This window comes from Coturnix japonica, chromosome 10, assembly GCF_001577835.2.
Source record: "Coturnix japonica isolate 7356 chromosome 10, Coturnix japonica 2.1, whole genome shotgun sequence".
In the NCBI taxonomy this organism is placed as follows: Eukaryota; Metazoa; Chordata; class Aves; order Galliformes; family Phasianidae; genus Coturnix; species Coturnix japonica.
In genome coordinates this window covers 17,186,890-17,210,098 of record NC_029525.1, presented here as the reverse complement: position 1 = coordinate 17,210,098, position 23,209 = coordinate 17,186,890, and the positions used below count along the sequence as shown (strand labels likewise).

Here is a 23,209-nt window from a genome sequence, read left to right as displayed (position 1 = left end):
GCAAAAGCTGGGATTCTGGGAGAAGGAAAGAGATGGTGTGAGCACCCACATGCTCCTCTTGAGCCAACAGAGCCCTCCAGAAATGCCAAGAAACTTGTGGCGTGGTACCACCTGTGCATCCCCTGTGCTCCATAGAACAAAAATCAATGCCGTGCAAAGCTAAAGGAGGGCTATGGGGGAACTGCCAGCTCCTCCACATCTCTCCCCTCCTTGGAAAAGGAGGATTTCTGTAGGAAAGCAAATTAAAAAATGAAAGCGTCAGGAGCAGCTGCTGTTTTTAAAGAATAAAGGGGGAAAAAAAAAGGAGTAGCTGAATTTTATATTGCTTGCTTTGTTCTTCCTGAAGTATATGGCAAAGAAAGCCAAAGGAGATCGTAAGATGCTTTGGCTCCATCCTCTTTATGAAACAAATCACAGCCTCTCCTCATGTTAACGCTGAAAGATTCACACACCAAACAGAGATGGTATATAAAAGCACTGTGGAAACTCACTGCGCTTCAAAAGTAAAACAAACCCACCAAACAGAACATGCACAAGCTTCTTTATGAACAGCTCAGACAGCAAACAAAGACCATCACCCTGCAAACCTGCTAAGAAAAACAACGTGGCTTTCTTCCTACGAAGAGTTTCACCTAATAGCACCATGGGGAGCTGCATTCCTCGCTGCGATTGCGGTGGAATTTCTTGCAGGGCAAAGAACTGACTCCAGCTTTCAGCACTGTATGCGCTTGAGAGAAACGGCCATTTTCAATTTGCTTTCTCACTTCTAATTGCAAAGCACTCACCCACACCTGTGTGACTTCAGGACGGTCACCTTAAAAGCGCAGACTGATAACACAAAGATCCTTCAGCTTCCTCCATCAGCTTGTCCTAAAATATGCACTTTTTTCCCAACTTCAAGTATGCAATGTTATCTAGAAACTCAGAACAAATACAGCCTCTTCTTAGAAGCAAAAATGGTACTAATTATTACATCATGATGCAAAACAGCACTGCAGAAGCCCACCATGCAGCCCTGCTCTCCCCATCTGCTCGTGTGACCACCAGGATATATTCTCCTGTTTTCCCCCTCCAGTAGCCACGGAAGCAATCTCTAATCAATAAGATACTCCTTGCCAAGACCAAATGATTCAAGGGGAAGCCATGACCTGTCTGCTACGCCAATGAGTCAGTCCCTTCCCTTCCTAGAAATATAACTAACATCAGCAAATATGACAAAATGATGTACTGACAGCGCTGTCACGTTAGAGATGTGAGGGTGGGAAGCTGGGAAGCAGCGCTCCCCTCCAGCCAAAGCACAAAGAAACTTACAGTTCGTGCCACAACATAGAGCAGCTCTTACCCTGCTGGCCCACAAACAGCCAGCAGCGTGCCCCTCACTGTTGTGCTACACTCTGCTTTAACATGCACACTGCTTCCAGCAGAAGCGCTGGGTGCTGCACCCCACCTCTACTGACGTCTTAAGGATGGAGATGTCCTGCCTTTCTCGTGTCTCATTCAGTCGTCTTTGGGAGACTCAGGGAGGGCATTTTCTCCCAGCACCTTCAGATGTAGGGAGACAAACCAACACTTTCCTGCCCTATGAGACATAACCTAGAGCAAAATCCCTGTGTCGGTGTCACACGAGATGAGCGCACTTCTCTAAGTGTTATGCACTGCAGAACGACACGCCAGCCACCAGCTGCAAACTATACGCAGCAAATCACCCACAGATTTGCTTTCCTGTTAATTTTTCCTTTTTTCCCCTCCATTTTCCTAGTACTGTCACCGCCTGTAGTGCTCCTGGTCAGGCCCTGGCAGCCTAATGATGGGATTGTCACGTACTCAATGGCCATCTAAAGAAACAGATTCAAATTGTTTCTAGGAAATAAACACTCTGACAGTTGTTGCCTCCTGCAATAGACAAACACATTAGCCTGACTCTCTGGCTGTTAAAACAGGAAATCCAAAGTGCACAGCAGTTGTAAAAAGGAGCTTTTATGGGGACTGTGCTAGTACAAACAGCAATCTATGCCAACCTCCCCTCTATCTAAAATCCCATTACAGATGCTTGAGCACTGATTGCAAAATGATTTGTTGTTAAACCAGAAAACAAATCGAAAACACTGGTATCTAAATTCCGAACTTTTTAAAAGAGCAAAACTGGCACTAACAGCTGCAGAAAGAAAATGCAGAAAGTAGTGAAATGTCTCACTGAAGCCATCCCTGGGAGAAAGAGAAGGCACTGACATCCCTTCTGGGGAGCAGCAGAACAAATCCCTCACCTCTCTCACTCACTCACAACCTCCTATTACCTCCGTTACCACTTCTACCCATCCACCTTCTCTGTTGCAACCACTCAGGGTCGTCAGTTCAGCGTGAACCCAGTGCAGTTTTTGGGAGACATTTGAAGCAACAGAGAGGGCCAAAAAGTGCATCACATCCTACAGTGATGGTAACTGAGGGGTCTGCCTCTCACCTACAGCTGGATGGTCTGCTTCACCACATTGCATGTTCATAATGTACTCACAGCAAAACAACCCTTCAGGAGACACAAAGCAGATCAGTAATGACCAGAGTGGGAAGAGAGAACTGTGACAAGGAGCCAAAGGTTTCCAGGTAAGCCCAAAGAGCTGCAGATTCCCCATTCCTGGAGACATTCAAGGTCAGGCTGGATGGCAACCCCATCCGGTGTCTGATTTAGCAGTTGGCAGCTGTGCCTGCAGCAGGGGGTTGGAACTGGATGATCTTTGAGGTCCCTTCCAGCCCAAGTCATTCCATGACTCTACGATTCATAGTAATGCCTGAAATAGCTTTTTTCTTCACACCACAGTTCACTTTCAGGTAGGAAGGTTGTACGGAAGCATTAATTACAACAATAGACCAACAACATATCCAGGAAATTGCTGCCCTTCCATTCTGCTCTTTAGGACCCAGAGCAATGGAGTGTGGAACAAAGTATCCAGAAAAAAACACCATCACCTCCACCACAATTCACAGCATCACACAAAGACCCCGAGCAGGGGCTACAGCCCTACCCCAGGAAGGTCTCAGCTGTGTCCCAGGAGCAGATGGCCATTTTTAACCAAGAAACAGCCGATATTGCCTAAATGAAGGCTATCTGCGATGAGAATCGCACTGCACTCACCCAGTGCCTCCTGCAACACCACCGAGGGCAAACTTGGGGGTTACTCTTTGCCTTCTCTTCCAAGCTACGGCCACACAATGCAAACAAACCGACTTTAATTTAAGAATCATCCAGTTTCTAATTAAACAGCCATAGGCAGCTGGCTGGATACATTTTAATCAGTTTCAATAACCTATTGATTGCATACTGAAGCTTAAAAAATTAAAAGTAAAAAGATGATCGGGGAATTGTCCCATCTCAGAACAACAGTAGAACCCTCTGTAAATAACTCCTCTTTTAACCATCAGCTAAATGAACACTTCAATACCACAGCACAAAGTCTTCTGCAAAATTACTTTAACTAACAAGCAGAAATTTATCAGCTTCAGCCAAAATCAATGCTGAAATCAATTTGAACACTGGTTGTGTCTAAAGGGGCTCATTGGCAATTTAGGGAAATTACACCATGTAAATGCCTGTGCTTTAATTGAACAGTTTCATCAACTAGGCTGTGATTGCTGTCCATTCATTTATTTACTTTCACTGCAGCTACCATTCTGCAAAGGAATGGTTTTTGTCAGGCTTGAAGGAGGCACTTTATCTTCATTTTACGCACTTTTGTGCATAACAGATTTTATGAGGCAGGCAAGTGGTGGCCGGGGTCAGGAGAAACAAGTGCCCAGCAATCGCTGGTCAGTCTTGTTTAAACTGCAGTGACAACATGCAGAAATGCCACGGATTATTTCTAACTGAGCCCAGCTATGATTGCCACAGTGCTAAAAATAAAACGAAATAACCACGAGGAGCAGCAAATGAATGTAATTTGGGGAAGGAACTAAATGAAAATGCCTCCGCAGCTGTAGCACAGGACTGCAGGGAGCTGTGAGGTGCAGACAGATGTGCTGAGCACAAATGAGGACGTTTTACCTTTCCATCCTTCCCCTTGCAGAGCCACTCGGCAGCGCTGCGCAGGGCAATGCTGGTAGCACACAGACAGAGCCCAATGCTTTGGGCACGGTTGCAGAGGTGGGTTTGGTCACTGCTCTGCTACCCAGAGAAATATCAGCTTGAGTCTCTGCTTACCTCGCTGGATGCAGACAATGAGGTCCTTTCTGCAAACAGCACTGAAAACTCTGAGAATTAAAGTGTCTTAAGATGGGGCAAAGGATGAGAGGAAATGGCAACTTCTCTGTAAAAGTGGTCAGGAATGGGCTGCCCAGGGAGGGGGTGGAGTCGCCAACCCCAGAGATGTTCAAGGAACATTTAGATGTTGTACTGAGGGACACGGGTTAGTGGGAAACATCGGTGATGGGTGGATGGTTGGACTGGATGACCTCAGAGGTCTCTTCCAACCTCAATGATTCTATGACATTATCACAGCATTGAGGATTCCAACAGAAAACCAGAAGTGAATGGAAGCTGGGAAGAACAAGAGGGAGCTACAAGAAGACGAGGGCCCTGCTGAGGTTTGAGCTGTACTGCAGTGAGCTTCTGGCAGGAGCTCCTTCATGGCAGCCTTGTGCACTGGAAGCCCTGGGACAAGCCAGCAAACCTCACAGAGCCACAGCTCCTCAAGACGACAATAAATCCCAGCCATCCCAGCACACAGAGCTGCTCCTCACTAACGGCTCTGCCGTGCTCAAGCAGCACCGCTCGCAGGCTGTCAGGCAGGAGATCCACATCCCAGCTGTCTCGACACTCGCAATCTTTAACGTGCTAATGGGGCACCCCGAGGTTGGCTGAGATAGAATGAAGACATAGGCATATGTTGGAATGCACAACTCAACCTAGCAACAGAAGCACTCAAGTAAATGACTCGAACAAATTAAGTTCCCCATCTATCTGCTCTTTCCCTGGCTATGCCACTTTTTCGGGCTGCACATCAGCAGCAGCCGCTTCTCCTCCAATCATTCAGCTTAAAGTGAAGCCGTCTGGTTTAAGAGCATTCTGCTAAGATGAGAACTCATTCTCTCCTCTTCTTCCCTCTCTTCCAGATTCTAGATAACCTCAAATTAATTACAGCATCATTGGGACTTTACGTTTATTACAGTACAAGAGCTTGCTGCTCTTTAAGACTCCACTAACAGAGCCCAGAATACTTACATACCATTCCTACATACCATACACAATACGTCTTTAAAAAGCAATACCAGGTGCACAAACCTCTACACTATTCTCTAAGAATATCTTCTTTCTCATTACCTACAATTACAAAGCAAACACTTGAAAATGAGATAAGAAAAATATTCCTCTTGCTTGTTTATAAATAGTGATGCTCTGGAAGTCTCTAACATGGCAGATCCAACCGTAACTATCTGCTCATGATCTACTGCCTAACACTTAGGTGCAAAACACACACAGCTACGTACTTCTTCTTCTGAGCAATTTGACGTAGCACACACGTATCACATCAGAAACATCCTTTCATTGAAGTAAAGGAAGAATCTTACCAAAAAAAGGAGTCTCTCAGAGCTCTGCAGCCAACAGTGGATCTGAAGGATGCTGCTGAGAAGTACAGACTTCAAATGTCTTTTGGTACGCCCGTTAATTATTTTCTCTAAAGAAGCAATTTAATACCCCAAGTGCACTGCTATGGGACTTCTGCTGTGAGGCAGCCCAGAACATACATCCTCCGTCCCACCAATTTCTAGGAATGAGCTGATGAAAAATTGGAAGGTCTGCTGCAAAGTTGTCAGGTTGTGCAGGGAACCCACAGCACCAACCTACAGCGCTCCAGAGAAACTGGAAATCCCAGTGCCAATAAACTGCAATTATGGGAAGCAGTGGAGAAGGGTTCTGGGGTGATTCCTGCCTTTGCTGCTTCACCACTTTCTTGACAGGGTACATTCCATGATTCTGTCATTATTCCTCAATTAAGATAATACTGTACCAAAATCCTGGGGAAAAAGAGGTCAAAGAACTATAAGAATCCCTTCTCCTTTCAGAAAAGGAAAAACATTCAGATTCAGCAAGTTCTCACTAGAAATATTGCTATAAAGTATTGATTTTTTACCAGGCTCAATTGACTGAAAAGTTGTTTGTATAGCAATATCGGCCGAGCCAATATACTGGAACAATTTCGCTACACACAGTAATCAAGTGTATTTCTAAAGTATAATTATGCTGTCATAAAAATAAAGCTAAGACACCTCTTCTCCAAGCAATAAAACAGTTGCAGCTGTAAAGAACCCAAACAAATGAAACAAATTTTCTAACTAAACATAGCGTCTTCCAAAGAGAACAAAAATACCTCTCCTCTCCCCACTTAAGCCAAGGTTGGCACGAAAAGTGATCAATACTTCAATCTCAATAAACTATTTCAATAGTAGTTAATTCATGTGGAAAGAGAGGCTGAAAATTTTTGCTCAGCAACCTGCGACACGCTATCTTGTTTGCTGAGTGCGGATAATACATCATTGCCATAATGGATATGACTTAGTATAAAGAGCTGGGAAGAAAGAAAGGGGAGAAAGAAAAAGATGCTACATGCACACAGCCATTCTTTAGGTTCCAATCAATACTACACGCAGCCTCTTCTGAAACAAACCGACAGCGAGGAACGCTGGAAGAGGAAAACAGCCAAACGTTTGCAATTAATTTTATTTGACAAATGTTCATTGATTTACTGGAATAAAATATAAGCAGGCTGCTCTCTATGAGTAGTGCAATCCAGCTACCTGTACGTATTCCATTTTGCAATTTCCTATTGGCTTGTGTAGCACAGCTGCTCCTTCAGCCAGGAAAATGGGCTCCCCATTCCAAGGGGGATTGCTACAATGGGAGATGCTCTACCTGCTTTTTCACATAGCGTGGGGAATGGCAGCTCCCACAGCAATGACAACTGCCAGCTATTCCGCGATATAAGAGTCACCTGGTGCAACTCTTCAACACAGCAAGAAACAAACATGGGAAGGCTCGAGAGGAACACAAAGCTTTTGAGCAGCCCAGATTGGGGAGGAAACAGGAGAATGTAAATATTTCATACCATTTGCATTGCAAAGAAAAAAGTTCAGGCTTTGGGAACGTGCAAATGATTTATACAAAAATGGTGCCTGTTCCCTGGAGCTGTGAAGGACGGTACCTACACTGGAGAGAATGCTGCTCACTGTTTCATACTGCTAACTCCTATTTCAGCTAAGTAGCTACAGAAAGTCATACAAAATTTGGCAATGATGTAAGAGGGGCCCCCCCTTTGTGGGCTATTTCTTTTCCCTACATGGGCCTCAGGTGTCTCCTCCAGTGAACACAGCCCCCCTGGGCCACGCTTCTCCCACTCCCACCCACAGCTGGAGCTGCAGCAGTGGATGGGGATGGGGAGGAACCTTCCCCAAGCCAGAAAACATCAAGGCATCACTGGCTGAGCTGTGCAATCATGGAACCATAGAACATTCCAAGTTGGAAGAGACCCATAAGGATGACTGAGTCCAACTCCAAATGTTATCACAAAGAAAAGAAGCCTGTTTGTGCTAGTTGCTTGGTCTAGGAATATCCTTCCCCAAGAGAAGGTGAATGAGCTTCAAGGCTAACCTAATTCCTGAAGAGTCCCTTCAAACACTCCTGCTGTCCCTTCGAGGTTAACAAAGTCCACTTCTGTTAGAAGTTCTGCAGGCAGACCCAGGCGGGTTGTTTATTATGCTGGCAGCCCATCACAAATTAAGCTAAATGCACCGTAGCTTTTAAAACATTTTTTAGAAGATGTTAATATCAAAGTTAGAATGTATAAGGTATAAACAAAATCCTAATGGGATGCTGGGTTACTGTATATGGTAAATAGCTCTCTGGAGGAAACCTTTATTACTCCCTCAGGGCTTTCATACAAAGTATGGATTTCTTAATTCCTAGCGGAATATTTTTCATATACCACTGCAGACTATTAAGTACCAGATATTACATTATGTAGTTTAAACTTTGCACTATGCATGAGAAAGACTTTCCTGTCGAGAAAACTCTCTCTCTGCTATTATAATCTTTACAATATTAAAATTAATACTGGCTGCAGGGTATAAGCTTCACCACCAAAATTTGGGGGAGCTGATCATTTAATGTATTCATCAGCCTGCGTGTGAAGCTTCTCATAGGGGAGAGAAGTCACTGCAACAGCGAGTGGGGTATTTACTAATTTAGAACTGCTGGAAAGAGGCACAGCCATAGTGTCACCATGTCCCACTGGTGTCACTCAGTGCTGGGCTGCACAGGGCGTGGTGAGCCAGCAAGAGTAATGGCACTGCAAATACCAAAGGCAATTCATTATGCTTCAGGACATTTCAAGTTCCACTTGTGAACCATTAACTTGTTACCCAGGAGGGATTCCAAGCTAAGCATTAAAAAGATAATAAAAATGCACCAGCCCTCACGGCGCCCAAAAGCAGATACCTTGTAAATATGTAAAGAGAATTCTTAAGAAGTTTATATTAAGAATTTCTTTTATAATCTTTTCTGCACGGCAGTAATGGCCCACCTACATCTCACTGCATACATGAATGGGGGGAAAGAAAGGGGGAAAAGAAAAGCACTTACATTTTATTTTCAAATACGTTAAATGAAATTGAACACTCACTTGTAGACCGTGCCTCCATTGCCATGACCGAGGATGTCTCGATACCGTATGTCTTGTTCATTCATCTCCACAAGAAAGAAAGAAAAACAAAAGAGATGTCATGCTGTGGATGGAAATGTCAAGGAAAAGCAACTCTAGGCCATAAACAACAAGCAGTCTGGGTCATTTCAAGTTCAGCTGCAAGAACGAGAAGATCAATACAACATTTGCTGTCCAATTTATAAAAGACGATACCAAGGGACAAAGTGATGGAAAGTTTAATGACAATTTGTTTGCCTGGGTCATTTCATTAAAGTTTGATAAAAGGTGTCAAAATGGAATGATATAATATAGCTGAAGAGGGTCAGGTCACAGATAACTGATAGGAAAAGGGTCTCCAGAACAGCACATAACCAAAGCCAAAGTTGGAGGTGAATGGAAACAATCCAACAGAAAAACTGTCATCTTAAGCATGGCTAGAAAAGTTCCTGATTTATTCTGGAATCAGCATAATTGATACTAACTGAAGGACAGCTCTGCCAGCAGGATTACTTCGCAGTGATTAATTTACATTACAACTGACTCACCTAACTAATGCAAATATGAGGAAGCAAGAACAGTCTTTAAATACTATCCAATAAAAAGCAATTTTCCTTGAGATATAAAACAAACCACTTGCTTTGGTCTCTGCTCACTGGGATACCTTTCCAGGTACGGCAGCGTCCTCAGTTCTTCAAGCAATAGCCAGGTATGAGCACCACACATTGGAAATGCTGGAATTTGTGACTTTTCTGCTATGTATTTTCACAAAAGCTTACCAACACCACCTGGATGGTCCAGAGATCACATGAAGATCCAAGTTCGACCTTGTTACACATAAATAGAGCTATAATGATTCTCATGCTAAATGGCACTACAAAACAATCACTGAAGATGTTTCTGTAATGCACATGCCTACTAAAAAGAGACCCTTAAAGCAGAATAAATTCTGTGCTACATGTGTTCTCTGTTCCAAGAAGATCTCCTCTACAGCCTTCTCACTGCAGAAAACCGGGCACTGCCCATTGTAAATTGGTATTTCCGCTGCAATCTGAGACCAAATCATTAATTTGCTTAAGTCGTGTTTTTCAGGATACTGAGTTAAACGTTGGCAAGGCTGCTTGAAGAATTCCTGCAGTTTATGGGTGTTAAAAGGCACCCAACAGAAAAACCCAATGATACAACTCCTGTACAATGTCAGTGAGATAAGAGGAACTTTGCCCAGGCTTCAGCTGGAACAATTAAGTGGTGGCACTGAGCTGAAATGCCCCAGTTGGTACTCAGCACATCTTAGCAGTAGAAATGGAATATTTAGTTGATTTAAAACAGCATCTTTTAAGGACAGGAAAGCTGAGCTTCAAAACTTGTATTCTATTTGTTCAGTCCCAGAACAGAACCTGCTTGTTTCCCACAAGAAACACTTTCTGTAATGCATTTCTTCCAGTGAGGCAAAGCCTCTGAGTTCTGAGAGAAATAGAAATAGCTCACAGCTGAAGTAAACCCTGCATTATTACCTATCTGTGGTCAAGCATGGGCCAGGTACCTTCAAACAGTCTGAACCTGCCCACTGAAATGCCAAGGTTAAAATACTTCATAACAGACAGTAATTCACGAATGGAGTTTGAAATATGTGAAGAATACATACAAGGGTCCCTTGTTCTAATAATAACTCCTCTCAGGCTGCTATACCTATTAATTTAAAGCATGTTTTGGTGTTTAAGGCTTTCTGCTCTCCTAAGTAGGAGAGCTTTAATACTCCAGTCCTGGAAGTAGCAACAAACAGTTTTCTTCTACATTCATGGCTACATTCTCACAAACAAAACTCTTAGGAGAATCAAATGAATCCACCATGCTACGAGCACACTTGGATCTTTGCTTCTTGGGGGAAAAAGAAGTATTTTTTTTGTAGCCACGCAAGTTACAAGCAATAAACTGAGCAGAACGAGAGACATAAAGTGTGTTCTCGTTTCTCCTCCTTCTTGCTGAACGGGAAGAAAGAGCATTTCCTTCTGGGGCTCAGCACAAAGAACTGGGCAATGGGGAAGGTGCTGTGAGCCCCCAGCAGCACAAGGAGCAGAGAGAAATCGTGATTTACTGGCTCAAATAAAGGTGCCAAAAACGTGCCGTGATTTATTTATTTGACTGGGAAAACCGGACTCTCAATCACAAAATGATAACATAACAGCAATGAACTCGGCCGCATGGGCTGGAATATTAAAGCTGCAAAATCAAGTTTGATTGGATGCCAATATTAATGGAATTAATGGAAAAGCAAACCAGACTCCAATTACGGATCAGCAACAAAACGTCCCTCGTTTATGCCTGATGTTTTTGAAAGAAATCAGCGTCAGTCTCTTGTAAATCATTAAAAGCAAAATGCTCAATTAATCCTTATTTTACATGTAGAGGCCGACAGAGGCAAAGTCCTGTAGTCATACCTTCGCTTTAGAATCGAAGCAATAATGGTTTCAGAAAGCAGTCACACTCTATGAGCAGACAATTGAAGAGATTTAGTAAATCCCACTTTATAGAGCAGAGACTAATCGGAAAACACGAGCCAGTCAAATGTTTCTTATGAACTGTTGACACTATATCAATGCTGAATCAATTGGTGGCATTTACTCTGAGTGACAGAAAAGAAATAAATATTTATATCACATCACCTATATCAATGAACCTGGGCAGAAAGCTATTTCTAACCTGTCAATATTTGATTATCTTGAAGAATCATGTCCCCTTCTTTTAATGATTAATATGAATTCCTTATTAAACCTAAATGGAAACTACGAGAGGGACAGCATTATGAATGCCTGAAAGCATAAACTGACAAAAAATAATAAAAAATAACAGCCCAAGCCATATTTAAGTAACGATAAGCGTGACGTAATCCCCCAAAGGAGGAGAAGTTAAGCTTATAACTAGAAACCTATTCCCACTTACAGATCGGTGACCAAATTCTGCAGAACATAACACAATCTCTCTTGTGTGCAGAGCAGCCTAAATAAAAGCTGAAGACTTGCTCTGAATTTTCTTTGGGTTTAAGCAACTTCTTATGTAAGATTTTTGGTTCCTTTCTATCTTTCTCAAATTCTACTGCACAGGAAAGAAATCAGTACAGTCTATTGCAGGGCACAAAACGCACTCATCTCTGTTGCTTGGAGCAAGTTAAATGCCAAATTCAGCTCATGGACACAACCACAGGAAAACAGCTTTTACTCATGTTCAGTATTTCTAGTTCCGAATAATATCCCAGACAGGAGATATGATATAGGAGTAACCACCACATCCCATTTTAAAAGCACAGAAGCACGCTGGTACTTGCATCATTTTAAGTTAGCCACAGAATTACGTTCTTCAGCTATAGTTTAGGAATATTAATAAATCCACCCAGAAAAAAAAAAAATCACAAAAAATCTGTGAATATTAAACCATATCTGCACACATAAGGAACACTGACAGGCTTGAAAATGCACTTCTAAGCTGTACTCAAAGGATGCAGCTCCAAACAGGCAAGGCTGAAATTCGGGGCTGTTAGATTCACATTTTAAAGGGGCACTCTCATCTATTAGACCACAATGTTACAGGTGATACTGAAGGACAAGCGTGAAGACCAGCCTTTATCTTCTTGACACGCTCAACTACAACTACTTGATTCATGAAATGCCAATGAGGCTTGGAGAGGTCATTGTGTGAAGGCACTGAATACGCATCTGAGATAATTAAGATTTCAGCCTTCGAAACATGGAGGGGAAGTGAACAGCAGTTAAGAAAATCAATAAGAGTCTTTTATTTGCAGTGACACAGATGTCTCAGTCAATAGAGCCTAATAGGCAAGCTTGATCGCAATGGACAGGTGCCTGCCTCCAAGGCTATCAAAGGGCTTTCACTATGACAAACATTAAAACATATTTATGTTGCTACTGAAGAATGTGGGATTCTTCTAAGGTAGTTTAATTTAATGGTGTATATTTAAAGTCACTGCACTATGTGACCCTGTCCAGGCACTCGGTTCAAAATGAGTAAGAAACGATGCTCCGTTTGCCCAAGACATTCCCCTGCCCATCAACTTTTACATTAAACCTTTCACTTCTGGCTGCCAGCACCCGAACGCCTGGAGCAGGATGAGAAAGTAACAAGGCAGCATTCTACAGCTTCGGTTTTGTTGTTGTTCTTGTTTGTTACTTTTAAAGAAGCTGCAGGATAAAAGGATTGCAAATAGGGCACAACAGCTTCCTTGCAAGAACCCATATTTAAGTGTCTACTGCCCTAAAAATACGAAGGTCACTCCCGCAGTTGACTTAGTTATTCAAAATTGATTAACTTTCCTCCCTGAAATTGTGGCAGCAATGCAACATGTATGAGGAGCTTCAATCTATTCGGAGCTAAATCTGATTAGCACATTTTGAGAAATGGGAAGCAAATTGCTATGCCAATCAAAGTAAACCAGGACACGTAACTCATTCATACCATGAAGGTTTTCACAGTCTCTCCAGTTCTGTATTAAAGGAAGGTATTACAATTAATGAGCAGCAAGCATCCCTCCACCTATCTGTGGGGTGCCAGTCACCACAGCATTAGGCAGCAACAAGATGTGCATGCAGCCAAGATCCAGCACACTGCACCTACCTGGCCGTTAGCAAGGATCTTCTTCAGCTCCGCAGAAGACTTTTTTAAGCTTCAGAAAAGAAAAAAAAAGGCAGCAGTTAATTGTAATGACTGTGTCATTTCACTCTACAAGATGAAGCAACACCACACTGAAAAGAAGGCATCAGCTTAAGCCCACGGTTATGGATTCTGAGCAGATTTAACTAGCAGTGCTGAGCGATGCTGTACGTGTAGAAATGGAAGAGCATTAATAGTTGAGAGAACCAATATATTTTTCACCTTAACAAACAAGTGCTTTTAGATACATGGCAGCAGCGGCCTTTGAGGTAGAACCCATTGTCTGTCAGCTCAAAACAAAAAAAAAAAGGGAAAAAAGGAAGATATGCCCACAAAACCAACAACAAACACGGGGCTCACCCACAGCCTCCAGGAGCCTTACCTTGTTTCAGAACCTCACTAATTTCAGTCCCTAAACGAAGGGGGTCAGTCCCCACTGCCACATGCATCCAGCCCAGCTCTCATGGCTGCTGCAGACCCCTTTATTTTTCAGGAGAAGCTGCCTTAAATTAGTCAAAATAATCTGTATTTATTTTCTAGTGAGAGATCTCTAACAAACCCCAGGGAAATGCCACGCTGCTGGCTGCAAAAATTACCCATGGCTTCAAATGGCTTCTGCTCACCTCAGAGCACCACTTCTCCTCTGCTCCTATCTCCACTCCGTGTGCATTTGACACACCAAGCTGCCTGTGAGCAGCACCTCTGCAAAACTTCTCTCAAAGAGGCATTTTGCTCTTACTACTGAAGTATATATAAAAAAAAGTACAAAATAATATATTCTTGAAAGGCACACACACACGTCTTGATCACAGATCATTATTAACAAGAACACTGAAAACACAGATTTCGTATTTGGTGGCTTTGTTCTTTAATAGGCCTCTTGTTCCCACGACTACTTTAAAGAAAAATTAAGTTTCCCAAGGAAACATAAGTTGATCTTGTCATCTTTCATGACTAACAATTTGTGAACATGAAACAAAGAGAGACTTTCAATTACTTCAAAAACAAAACTCATAGTGCAGAAGGTTTGAGAAAAGGAATGGCAATTAACCACCAAATAAGGTGACAAGAACCTTCTAGAAGCCTCATTTTCAATGCACTTTAAGAACAAGCTCAAAGTACAGGAAGGGCTGAAAGCAAAAGCACAGCAGTGACAGCATGCAGCTTTATTTAGTGCAGCAGTATGATGGGCTGGGACAAGGACTGTGGTCCAGAACAACACTCCTATAGACATTATTTGCTTTCCTTGGGAAGCGACAGATTAATTCTGCCCTCCCCACTGTGCTTCAGTGTGTCCACTTGTCACACAGAGAAAGTTGCCCTACACGAAGCCTATGGCTGGTGAATGCTGTACATAGGTTCCATTTTGTTTTAATAAAAGAAAACAAAACACACGCTCCCATTCTTGACTCTTACCTATTGCTTGGAAGGGAATCCGAGACTGAGGAACTGCTATTATTAGCAGACCCTGCTCGTGTATTTACCTGCAGGCAGAGAAAGAATCTTTATCAGTCGTTTGTGTTCAGAGGACACTATTCTAATTAACCTGTAATTTGCCATGAATTTCTCATTTCACTGCGAAGGTTAATTAGCTTGTTGCTAGGCATGCCGATGGTTGAGGTCTTGCCTGTATGTAGGTTAGCAGGCTGTACAACCCATGGACCACAAAACACAATCCTGCTCCTCTACACAGTCAGGTAAAACAGAAAGAGATGGGATGCCCACCATTTATTCATAAAAACAGAGGGATCCATCAATACGTTGGCAGTGCTCTGTATTCCTGGAGCAGTCGCTATGGAGCTGAAACAACCCCAAAGATGGCCCTGCAGTGGGCCCCACGTTCCCTTACATCACTGACAACAAATGAAACACGCTATTTTTGCTTCAAACTCTTTGAAGTAGCAACAGCCAGCAGTTAATAAACTGAATATTAAAATATAAGAACCTTACCAACAGTGCTTTAAAGAAAAAAAAAAAGCAGCAATTCCATCTTTATTAAAACTGTATATATGGACATTGCAGCCAACACCCAGCAGATGAATCGCTCACCCACCCTCACACAAAAAATCTGCTTGTCAGAGCTCAAGAAAGTGCAGTTTTATTTGACATTTCAATAAGTGGAACACAGCATTACAAATCCATCTAACTTTACTGAAACAATTATTGAAATTCGTACCTTCAGGCCATGTATGTTCCGTTTCCCAGGAGGCTTGCAGGCTGAAACAGTAATTGACTAAATTGTAGAACACATCAGGGCCATTTACAAATTTGCTCAAAATGAATCTTTTAAAAAGAAATGAGGGTGACACCAAAATTAGCAGAGAGAAATGATTGAAAAGTGCCTCCCAAGACCCAGAGTGGGAATTACGAACCAGGATTTTTAACTTGCAGGAGTGAGCATTTATAAATGCTAAGAGCTTTCTGACACCATGTAATATAAATTCTAATTTCTGCTTAAAACACATCAAAATTCAGAGAACCGTTGGATTAAATTATCAGATTCTTTTTGTAATTCAAATTAAAATCAATATCTTATGTCATTACATTTTTACGCGTTGTATTTTTCTGACATTTAACAGAACTATTTGCAAGAAGTGTTTTAAAGGAACCGAGCTGCCACGTGTCACAAATCAGTCATGTTGTCAAACACAGCTTGTTCTAAATGCGGAAAAAACACATCGGGGCAAGAGCAGCGAGACTCAAGAAACCAAACACTGGATGCAAGCTGCACAAAATGCCACGTTTTGGCCACAGACGTACAAACGTGGCACCTTACTGTGACATCTGGGCTGTGAGTGGAACGTGCTGCTGGAGGAGAAGGGATTTCCCTCGGTTCTCCAGAACCACTCGCTGCCTTGTTTCCCCTTTTGGTGGATGTGCTTTTGTCAAACAAGAAAGCCACGAAGGCTCCGAGCTGCATGTTACAGACAGTTCCCATTTCCAAACTGCAGTGCCCTACAAATGGCATGTTAAAGGGCCTGTCACTTTTGATTGATTGTCTGAGGAGGGATGGATTTGATTTTTCTCTTTCTCCGATGCAGATGCATTTCACTTCCATTTTTGACAGCAGGAAACAGAACTATTTATTAGTCAGAAGGACACAGATGATAGTTATTAAACACATCAGTTAGGGCCAAGCTGGGCCACGTGCCTTTCAATGACATTAGAAATTACCACGTGTGCCTTAAAGAAGGAAAACAGTACAGAACTGTGGGCAGACAGCGATGGGGAAACAATAAGCTATTCTAAAATTCTAAAACACTAAAACACTCAGAAGGATATTGCAATATTTTCCCCCCAAGAGATGAAAATCAACATCTTGAGCTAAATTTTAGGATGCTGGCATCTTTCTGACTGTCATCTGAATTATATATATCTTATATGCTATTATATGTAGACATACATACAGAGTTCTATATCCCTTCCACGGAACACAAAGTGAGAGTGTGTATATACACGCACATATATATGTATATACACAGGATTTGTGTGTGCATACTCATATATATATATATATTTAAATATACAAATGAAAGAATTTAGAACTATTAGCTGAGAAGAGCACAGCCAAGACAAGACAGAACAGTAGGTGGGCAACAGCTGAGGGCTGACGAGTTTTTGGAGCTACTGGAGGCTACCCCACAAGCGAGAGGAAGGCATAAAGGGCAGAGAGGGCTTTGGAAGAAAGGTCTTAGAAAGGGAGAGCCTTCAGTTACAGACAGAAAGGCTGTGTGTAACTGATGAGGCGTCAAGGTGAAGCAGCAACTCCGCTCTGAAGCAATTTAGAGAAGTAATGGCAAGCCATCTGCAGGGAGATGTGCGTGGTTGAGCCAGTGGTGGCTAAGGGCCATCATCAGCATGCCAATGAATGTTGGATCTGTATAGTCAAAGATCACCACCTTTGGATGGAAAGCAAACAAAAAAGGAGCCAGCAGAAGGATCAGGAATCCATTGCGCTGGTTCTTCAGAAACGACCCATTTACCCCCAAACTCTCGAGAACATGAAAGGTTAAGCGTGATTTGTAACCTTACAATGGCCCCTTTTCAGACACAGCCATGCCAACTAGTGAGCTTCTCCTGGCAAAATATCCTTAAGGAGATACTCCACTGCTCTGCACTCCCAGGAAGGGTTCCTACATACTTGGGTCATCTGCTGTAACACTAAGAGGTGCCCCTCAGCCAGACCCTGTGATCCTGAGTTGTACCCCCTTCACATTCCCCTTGCATCCAGACTTCTTTTTGCTCAGAAGCCCAGCCTCCTTTGGAGACCTTGTCAGCACGTGCTTGAGAAGAGTGTTGGTTAATTGCCCAATTCAAACTTCAGAGAGTTGTAAGTAATGGAAGTCTAGAACGTTTAATTGGGAAACTCATGGTATGATTATTTGTATAATATCAGTTAAGTGAGAGTAGTTTAATTTTTAATTATTTCAATTAATTTATTGCTGGGAGATTTACTTGGAGAATTTAAAGCTTATCTGTTTCATCAATTAAGAGCCAGATTCAAAGACTGGATACTGAGAGAATCTGAATGAATCAGTGGAATTATGTCATGGATTCAGCTCTGTTTTTAAACCGTTACTTGAGTTCAGAGAGTGCGGCACGTTCCCAAAATCCTGGCCAGCTGCCTATGGATTTTTATTCAGGATGAAGTGACCTATTTTTCAGCTGCCTCAGCCCTCACAACTGATTGCATCTTTCTCTGTTCTGGAGAACTATCAAAGCACTTGTGATCACGACGGCACTGCACTAACAGCCCAAATCTCAAACATGCCATTCACGGAGCTTCTGTGATAGACAGGATCCCATTTAACAGTGACACGTCACATTCCCCAAGTCTGCTGGGATGATTAATCATATTAAAATATACAACAAAATCGTAAGAAAAAATAAAAATCCCATCTTTCTAAGCACCCAAAAATTAAATTATTCATCTGCTTTGGTTTGAATACAAGCAGAACCATCGTCAATGAGTTTCTTAAATGTACATAAATATGTACTATGCAAACGGAATCTTGTTAGTCTAATTTACTCCAGTAAATTAGCTATTTTATATGCAATAAATGTAGTTTTCACTACACTCCCCACAATAATGAATTCTTGTATCCAAATTAAGAGGTAAACATCATGTTATGTGCATTTAAACCTCTCGAAAACATAACTGTTGATGAAACAGTTTACTGATATAATCATTGTTGATTAGAATTTGTTAAGCATTACCTCTTGGATATATCTGGAGAGGCTCTATTAACTGTCCATTTACTTGCTGTTCCATTACAGTGGAGTAATACTGCAAAGAGATTAAAAAAAGAGATTACTCAGTAATGTACGAACAGTAGTAAGTGCACTTACGGGTTGTTTAATTCACTGTACATATTTTTACTGCCATTATAGATATCAGCCTCTACAATGCTTCCTCACCACTTGTAGTGCTCACAAAGCGGAGTGGGATGAAAGGAACGCAACCAAGGGGTGGTAACAAGCAGCACAGGAATCTGCTCCTCATTCAACGATGCACGTCTCAGGCTCACTTGAAACCTGGGAACGCTGCAGCAGACAGAGCCAACGCAACATTTACAGCAAGCACAGCAGTTGCCATGCCTGGAGAAGTTGGGAAAACCAGTCAAATGAGGAAGTAAATACAGTCCAAGGGAAAGAAAAAAGCGACATTAAGGAAAGTCCAAGGGAAAAAGAATCTGGGAGCCATCCAAGAATCTGCAGTGCTGAAGCATGGCCAGGGCAACTGGGGCCATGTGCCACAAAGGCAGAGAAGTTACATGTTCCCTTATTGTTTTCATTTAAAGCACAGTAAGGTATGGAAAAGCCACTGCAGCCATTGGGAGACCTTGGACTACTGCACTTGTGCTCTACTGGGACAACTAGAAGCAATCTGCAGGGTAAGCACATTGCTAAAGGAAGGCTGAGAGTGGACAAGAGTGATGCAAAAGCATCTGAGAACATCAATATTTAGGAAAATATGAAATACCTCATGTGGCATGAGGATGAACAGCGGCATTAAGCAATGAGATGAATAGTTGGATGGAATAAAGTCTTTTCTCAAGGAGACCTTATTCACAAAGCACTGAGCACCAACCAAACAGAACACAGAACCGTGTGACTGGTGACAAAGCAAAGCGGCCCTGGGGCTGCAGACAAACCTTTCCCCAGGCAGTGCCTGTAAACCACACATCTCTCACCACGATGTGTTAAATATCGAGAGCACATCACAAAGCACATTTCTTCGTCAATCCCCATGCATCTTTGAAGCAAACACGCTGGCTGTGGTCCAGATCTCCATGGCATAAATCAGTGTGGCTCCACTGACTTTCATGCTAATTCTCACCAGCTGAGTGTGGTCTAAGACTTCAGAATGTCACTGTTACCACTTTGTGTGATACTATTACTCAAATTGGCAAGACTGGATGTCAACAGGAAAAAAAATTCTAAGTCTGGGTGAAATACGAGTACTTTGCTCACACCAAGGATCTCCTACAAGGCAAGTGTTCCTTACTTAGAGCACTTAAAAAATGCAAGATGTTGACCAGCTACTGAAACGTTTCACTCTTTGATGATGGGATTAAACACGTGAACTGTACTAAGTAGATTTTTAGATGGGCAACGCAGTCGATTGATGCACAGAACCTCATTCTGTTTCCTTTACAATGCAAAGGCCACGACCTGCTGCAACAGATCAGAAGCTCTGCACAAATACATATTCCAGTACTCTTCTTTTCCCTATTTTTTTTAATTTATTTTTTAATTCACGCTAACAAACAGGAAGAAATTTCCTCTTGTAACAAAAAAATCGTTATGAAGAAAATTGCTGTGGGCATGAATATCCGTCCAGCCCCACCTCCTGTGTGTACATTTAGCACAACGCCTGCTGCTAAAAGCATTTCCCTCATTAAAGACTCACCACAAGATTTCTGAGGAGGGTATCTTGTTCATAGTAGTATGTAAACATATAAATCCACAGCTTAAACAACCCCACGATGCATGCTTTCACTGTGTTTATACAGAACAAAGTTATTCATTACAGAAGTCCATTGCTTTGAAATAATGAGTGGGGTTTTTCTGGCAGTCAGGACTACCTGCAGCCTTATTTTGCATTGTGGGGGGTCATGAATAATGAGCCAGACCCACCCCCATTCCCATCTATAAAAAGACACTGCCTGAACCTAATGGTTACGTTACCTGAACCCAATAGTTACACCATAAGTGCTCAAGAAAACACAAAGTTGGTTTTTTTCCTGTTGTTTGCTTTTTAACTATTACTTCCTTGGTGCCACCCTATGACCTCGAGACATATACATACAGTATAAACAGATATTACATACCCTCCAGAATAATAAACTAAAATGAACATACACAAAACTACATTTCTTACAGGAAAAAAAAAAAGGAGGGGGGTGTGGGGGGGGAGAAAGGAAAGCGTGGCTGTCTGCATTACTCAACTGGTGATGACAAGTAAATGAAATATCAATCATGTAAGCTGTCAACCTTTTGGGACAGCAATAACTGTTAACAAGTAGTCTGGAAAAATTGTCTGAAAATGACTTGTCCTCCACATATGAGCATTTGAGGTTTCCGTGGAAAATTAAGATGCCAGTGGCTATTTGGAACATTGTTCAGGTATTCTTTTTAATGGAAAATTTGCCAGTTATTGATCCAGAGCATGTACCCCTTGCTTTCAGAAAGCTGCGAGCAACTTTCCAATCAGAGGCTGTCAAAAAAATTACTGCCTTTTTATAGCGATACAAGACAACAGCTAAAGTGCAGCCCCACCACTGCTCAGTGCCTGTCTTTAATTAACTGCAACGCGCAACTGAAGAGCAGCTGTATTCACCATCCACAACATCTGCATGGGCGCAATGCAAAGCATTGCTGGGTACTCTGAAGCAATTCCAGAACTGTCCAAAAGCATTTCTGCTGTCAAATGCTAAAATCAAAAGCCCAAAGATGAAGGGTTTGCCATAGCTCAGAGCAGCTCTGGCAATGATAACGTCACACCTACATGAGACTGATCTGCAATCTCAGAGAATTATGCATTCATTCTTAATCTGAAAGAAAACTTCCCTCTGCAAAACAGCAACCAAGTGGCCAACCAGTTCAAAACGAACATTTCCAGAAAAGGAGAGCTGCTGAAATGGGAAGGAGTCATTTAAAGACATCCCATCATTTGTAGGGGAAAGCAGAGTTGAGCAATGATAACTGTAATGTTCTGAAACTTTACCTGTATGCTTGGAAGCACAGGAAAGAGACGACCTTACAAAGGTGTGATTAAATGTAAGGCTGTGCCAGGAAGGTGTGAGTTTTCCAGTTTAACAGCAAAGCAACCAACACCTTGGGAGGAGCAGTGATAAATGCAGAGAACTCCACTGGGGAAGCACACAGCGATCTATGTGTAGCAAACAATACCAAACCCAACAAACAAGTATAACATCCTTTCCCTTTCTTTCCCAAAGCTGTTTTAGCGCTCTTCAATACCTGACCACTAATGCAATTAGTGCACTAATGCAATGCAAAGTCCCACCTCCTCTGCAGATAAAATCACACAAGCGGTTCTAGAGCTCAGCCCTGGGATGCTGCCCTTCTTCTTCCACCCCAGGATGAAGTTGGGACAACACCCCAAATCTCTCTGACCAGGGCCCTCCATCAGAGCTGCACTTATGGCTCCAACCAAAGCAGTCATGGCTGGCACCGATATGTTTGATGTTAGTGCCATTCACGTAACCAGAAGTGCACTTTGCAAGGAACTGCCATTCCATTTGACTTAGAGAAGACCCATTTCTTATTTATTTGTTATTTTCTTGCTGTTCATTTCAACTGAAAGAATAGGTTAAATGATTTTTTGCACTTCCATCTGCAACTTGAAACACACACCTAAGCTATGTTGAAATTACTCTGTTTCAATAAGTAACCAAACACATTGTTTCTGTAGACAGATTTGATATTTATCCTGACAGATTTTACAGATATCTACGTGCATAAAGATACAGACAGGCACATTTCTCATCCTAAAAAACAGAAAGTGTGTCTTTAAATCCTCTATGAATACTGAGCCTGCAGCTACAATGAAACTCCTCGGTGAGGAGGGGTGAAACAGTCTCCAGATGAAAGTAGATTTTGAAAAATTTTTAGAGCCCAGGGGTTCATTTTTAATGAGCCGTTACTTTAAGTACTGCATAAAAAATACAAGAAATTGATAGTCCATTTAGCCTGCACTATACCTAATGCAAAAGTCATTAAGATGCATTATTCTTAATGTTTATGATATGATCAGTAAGTGTACGAGCCTTTTTTTTTTAAAAAAAAAGTCAAGCATGACCGTACATCTCACACGACAGAGTTTTTAAACACCTACGCTTAGTATTACGCTGTGAACGCTGCAGCTCACGTTAATGACCTGATATGTGCAAAAACCCAGGGACAGAAGCTGATAAACAGGGAAAGCACCCGCATTTATCATACTGTACCTACATAGGACAGCATGGCCTTCATTTCTTCATCACTTCTGACAGTAATCCGATCACCGTCCTCATCTTCATCTAACAAAGAAATGCAGTATATTGTGAACAACAGAAGAAGGAGATCTACATATTTAAATCCAAGGGTGGTTGGTTTTTTTGTGCCTGGACACATTCAAGTCAATGAGAATAAGAATACATAAGCCAACCACACAGGCAACTAAGCACTCAGGGAATAATAACACACGGTGATTTCAAATATTAATTAACAAAGACAACAATTAGATATAAAAGGGAAGAACATATGAAACACCCAAAACTTCCCAAGAATTCTTCTACCACCAGAAGCTCAGAATCCCACACCAAAACCCTTTGAGCAGTTATTCCAACACAGCAAACACA

At 42.1% G+C, this 23,209-nt stretch overlaps 1 protein-coding gene across 4 annotated transcripts in view; it reads right to left on the bottom strand.

The window, feature by feature from the left end:
* The window catches only part of MAP2K5 (mitogen-activated protein kinase kinase 5), a 107,202-nt gene that overhangs the window by 75,343 nt on the left and 8,650 nt on the right, over nt 1-23,209 (bottom strand). For 3 of the 4 annotated variants that reach the window (XM_015873307.2, XM_015873306.2, XM_015873304.2), the window contains exons 3-8: nt 22,821-22,888; nt 18,561-18,630; nt 15,520-15,560; nt 14,760-14,827; nt 13,308-13,356; nt 8,664-8,728 (exon numbers count right to left, since the gene is read on the bottom strand). In XM_015873307.2, the coding sequence (XP_015728793.1) occupies nt 8,664-8,728; nt 13,308-13,356; nt 14,760-14,827; nt 15,520-15,560; nt 18,561-18,630; nt 22,821-22,888 (361 nt within the window). The remainder of the gene's footprint in view (nt 1-8,663; nt 8,729-13,307; nt 13,357-14,759; nt 14,828-15,519; nt 15,561-18,560; nt 18,631-22,820; nt 22,889-23,209) is intronic. The other variant, XM_015873308.1, reaches the window with a different exon arrangement.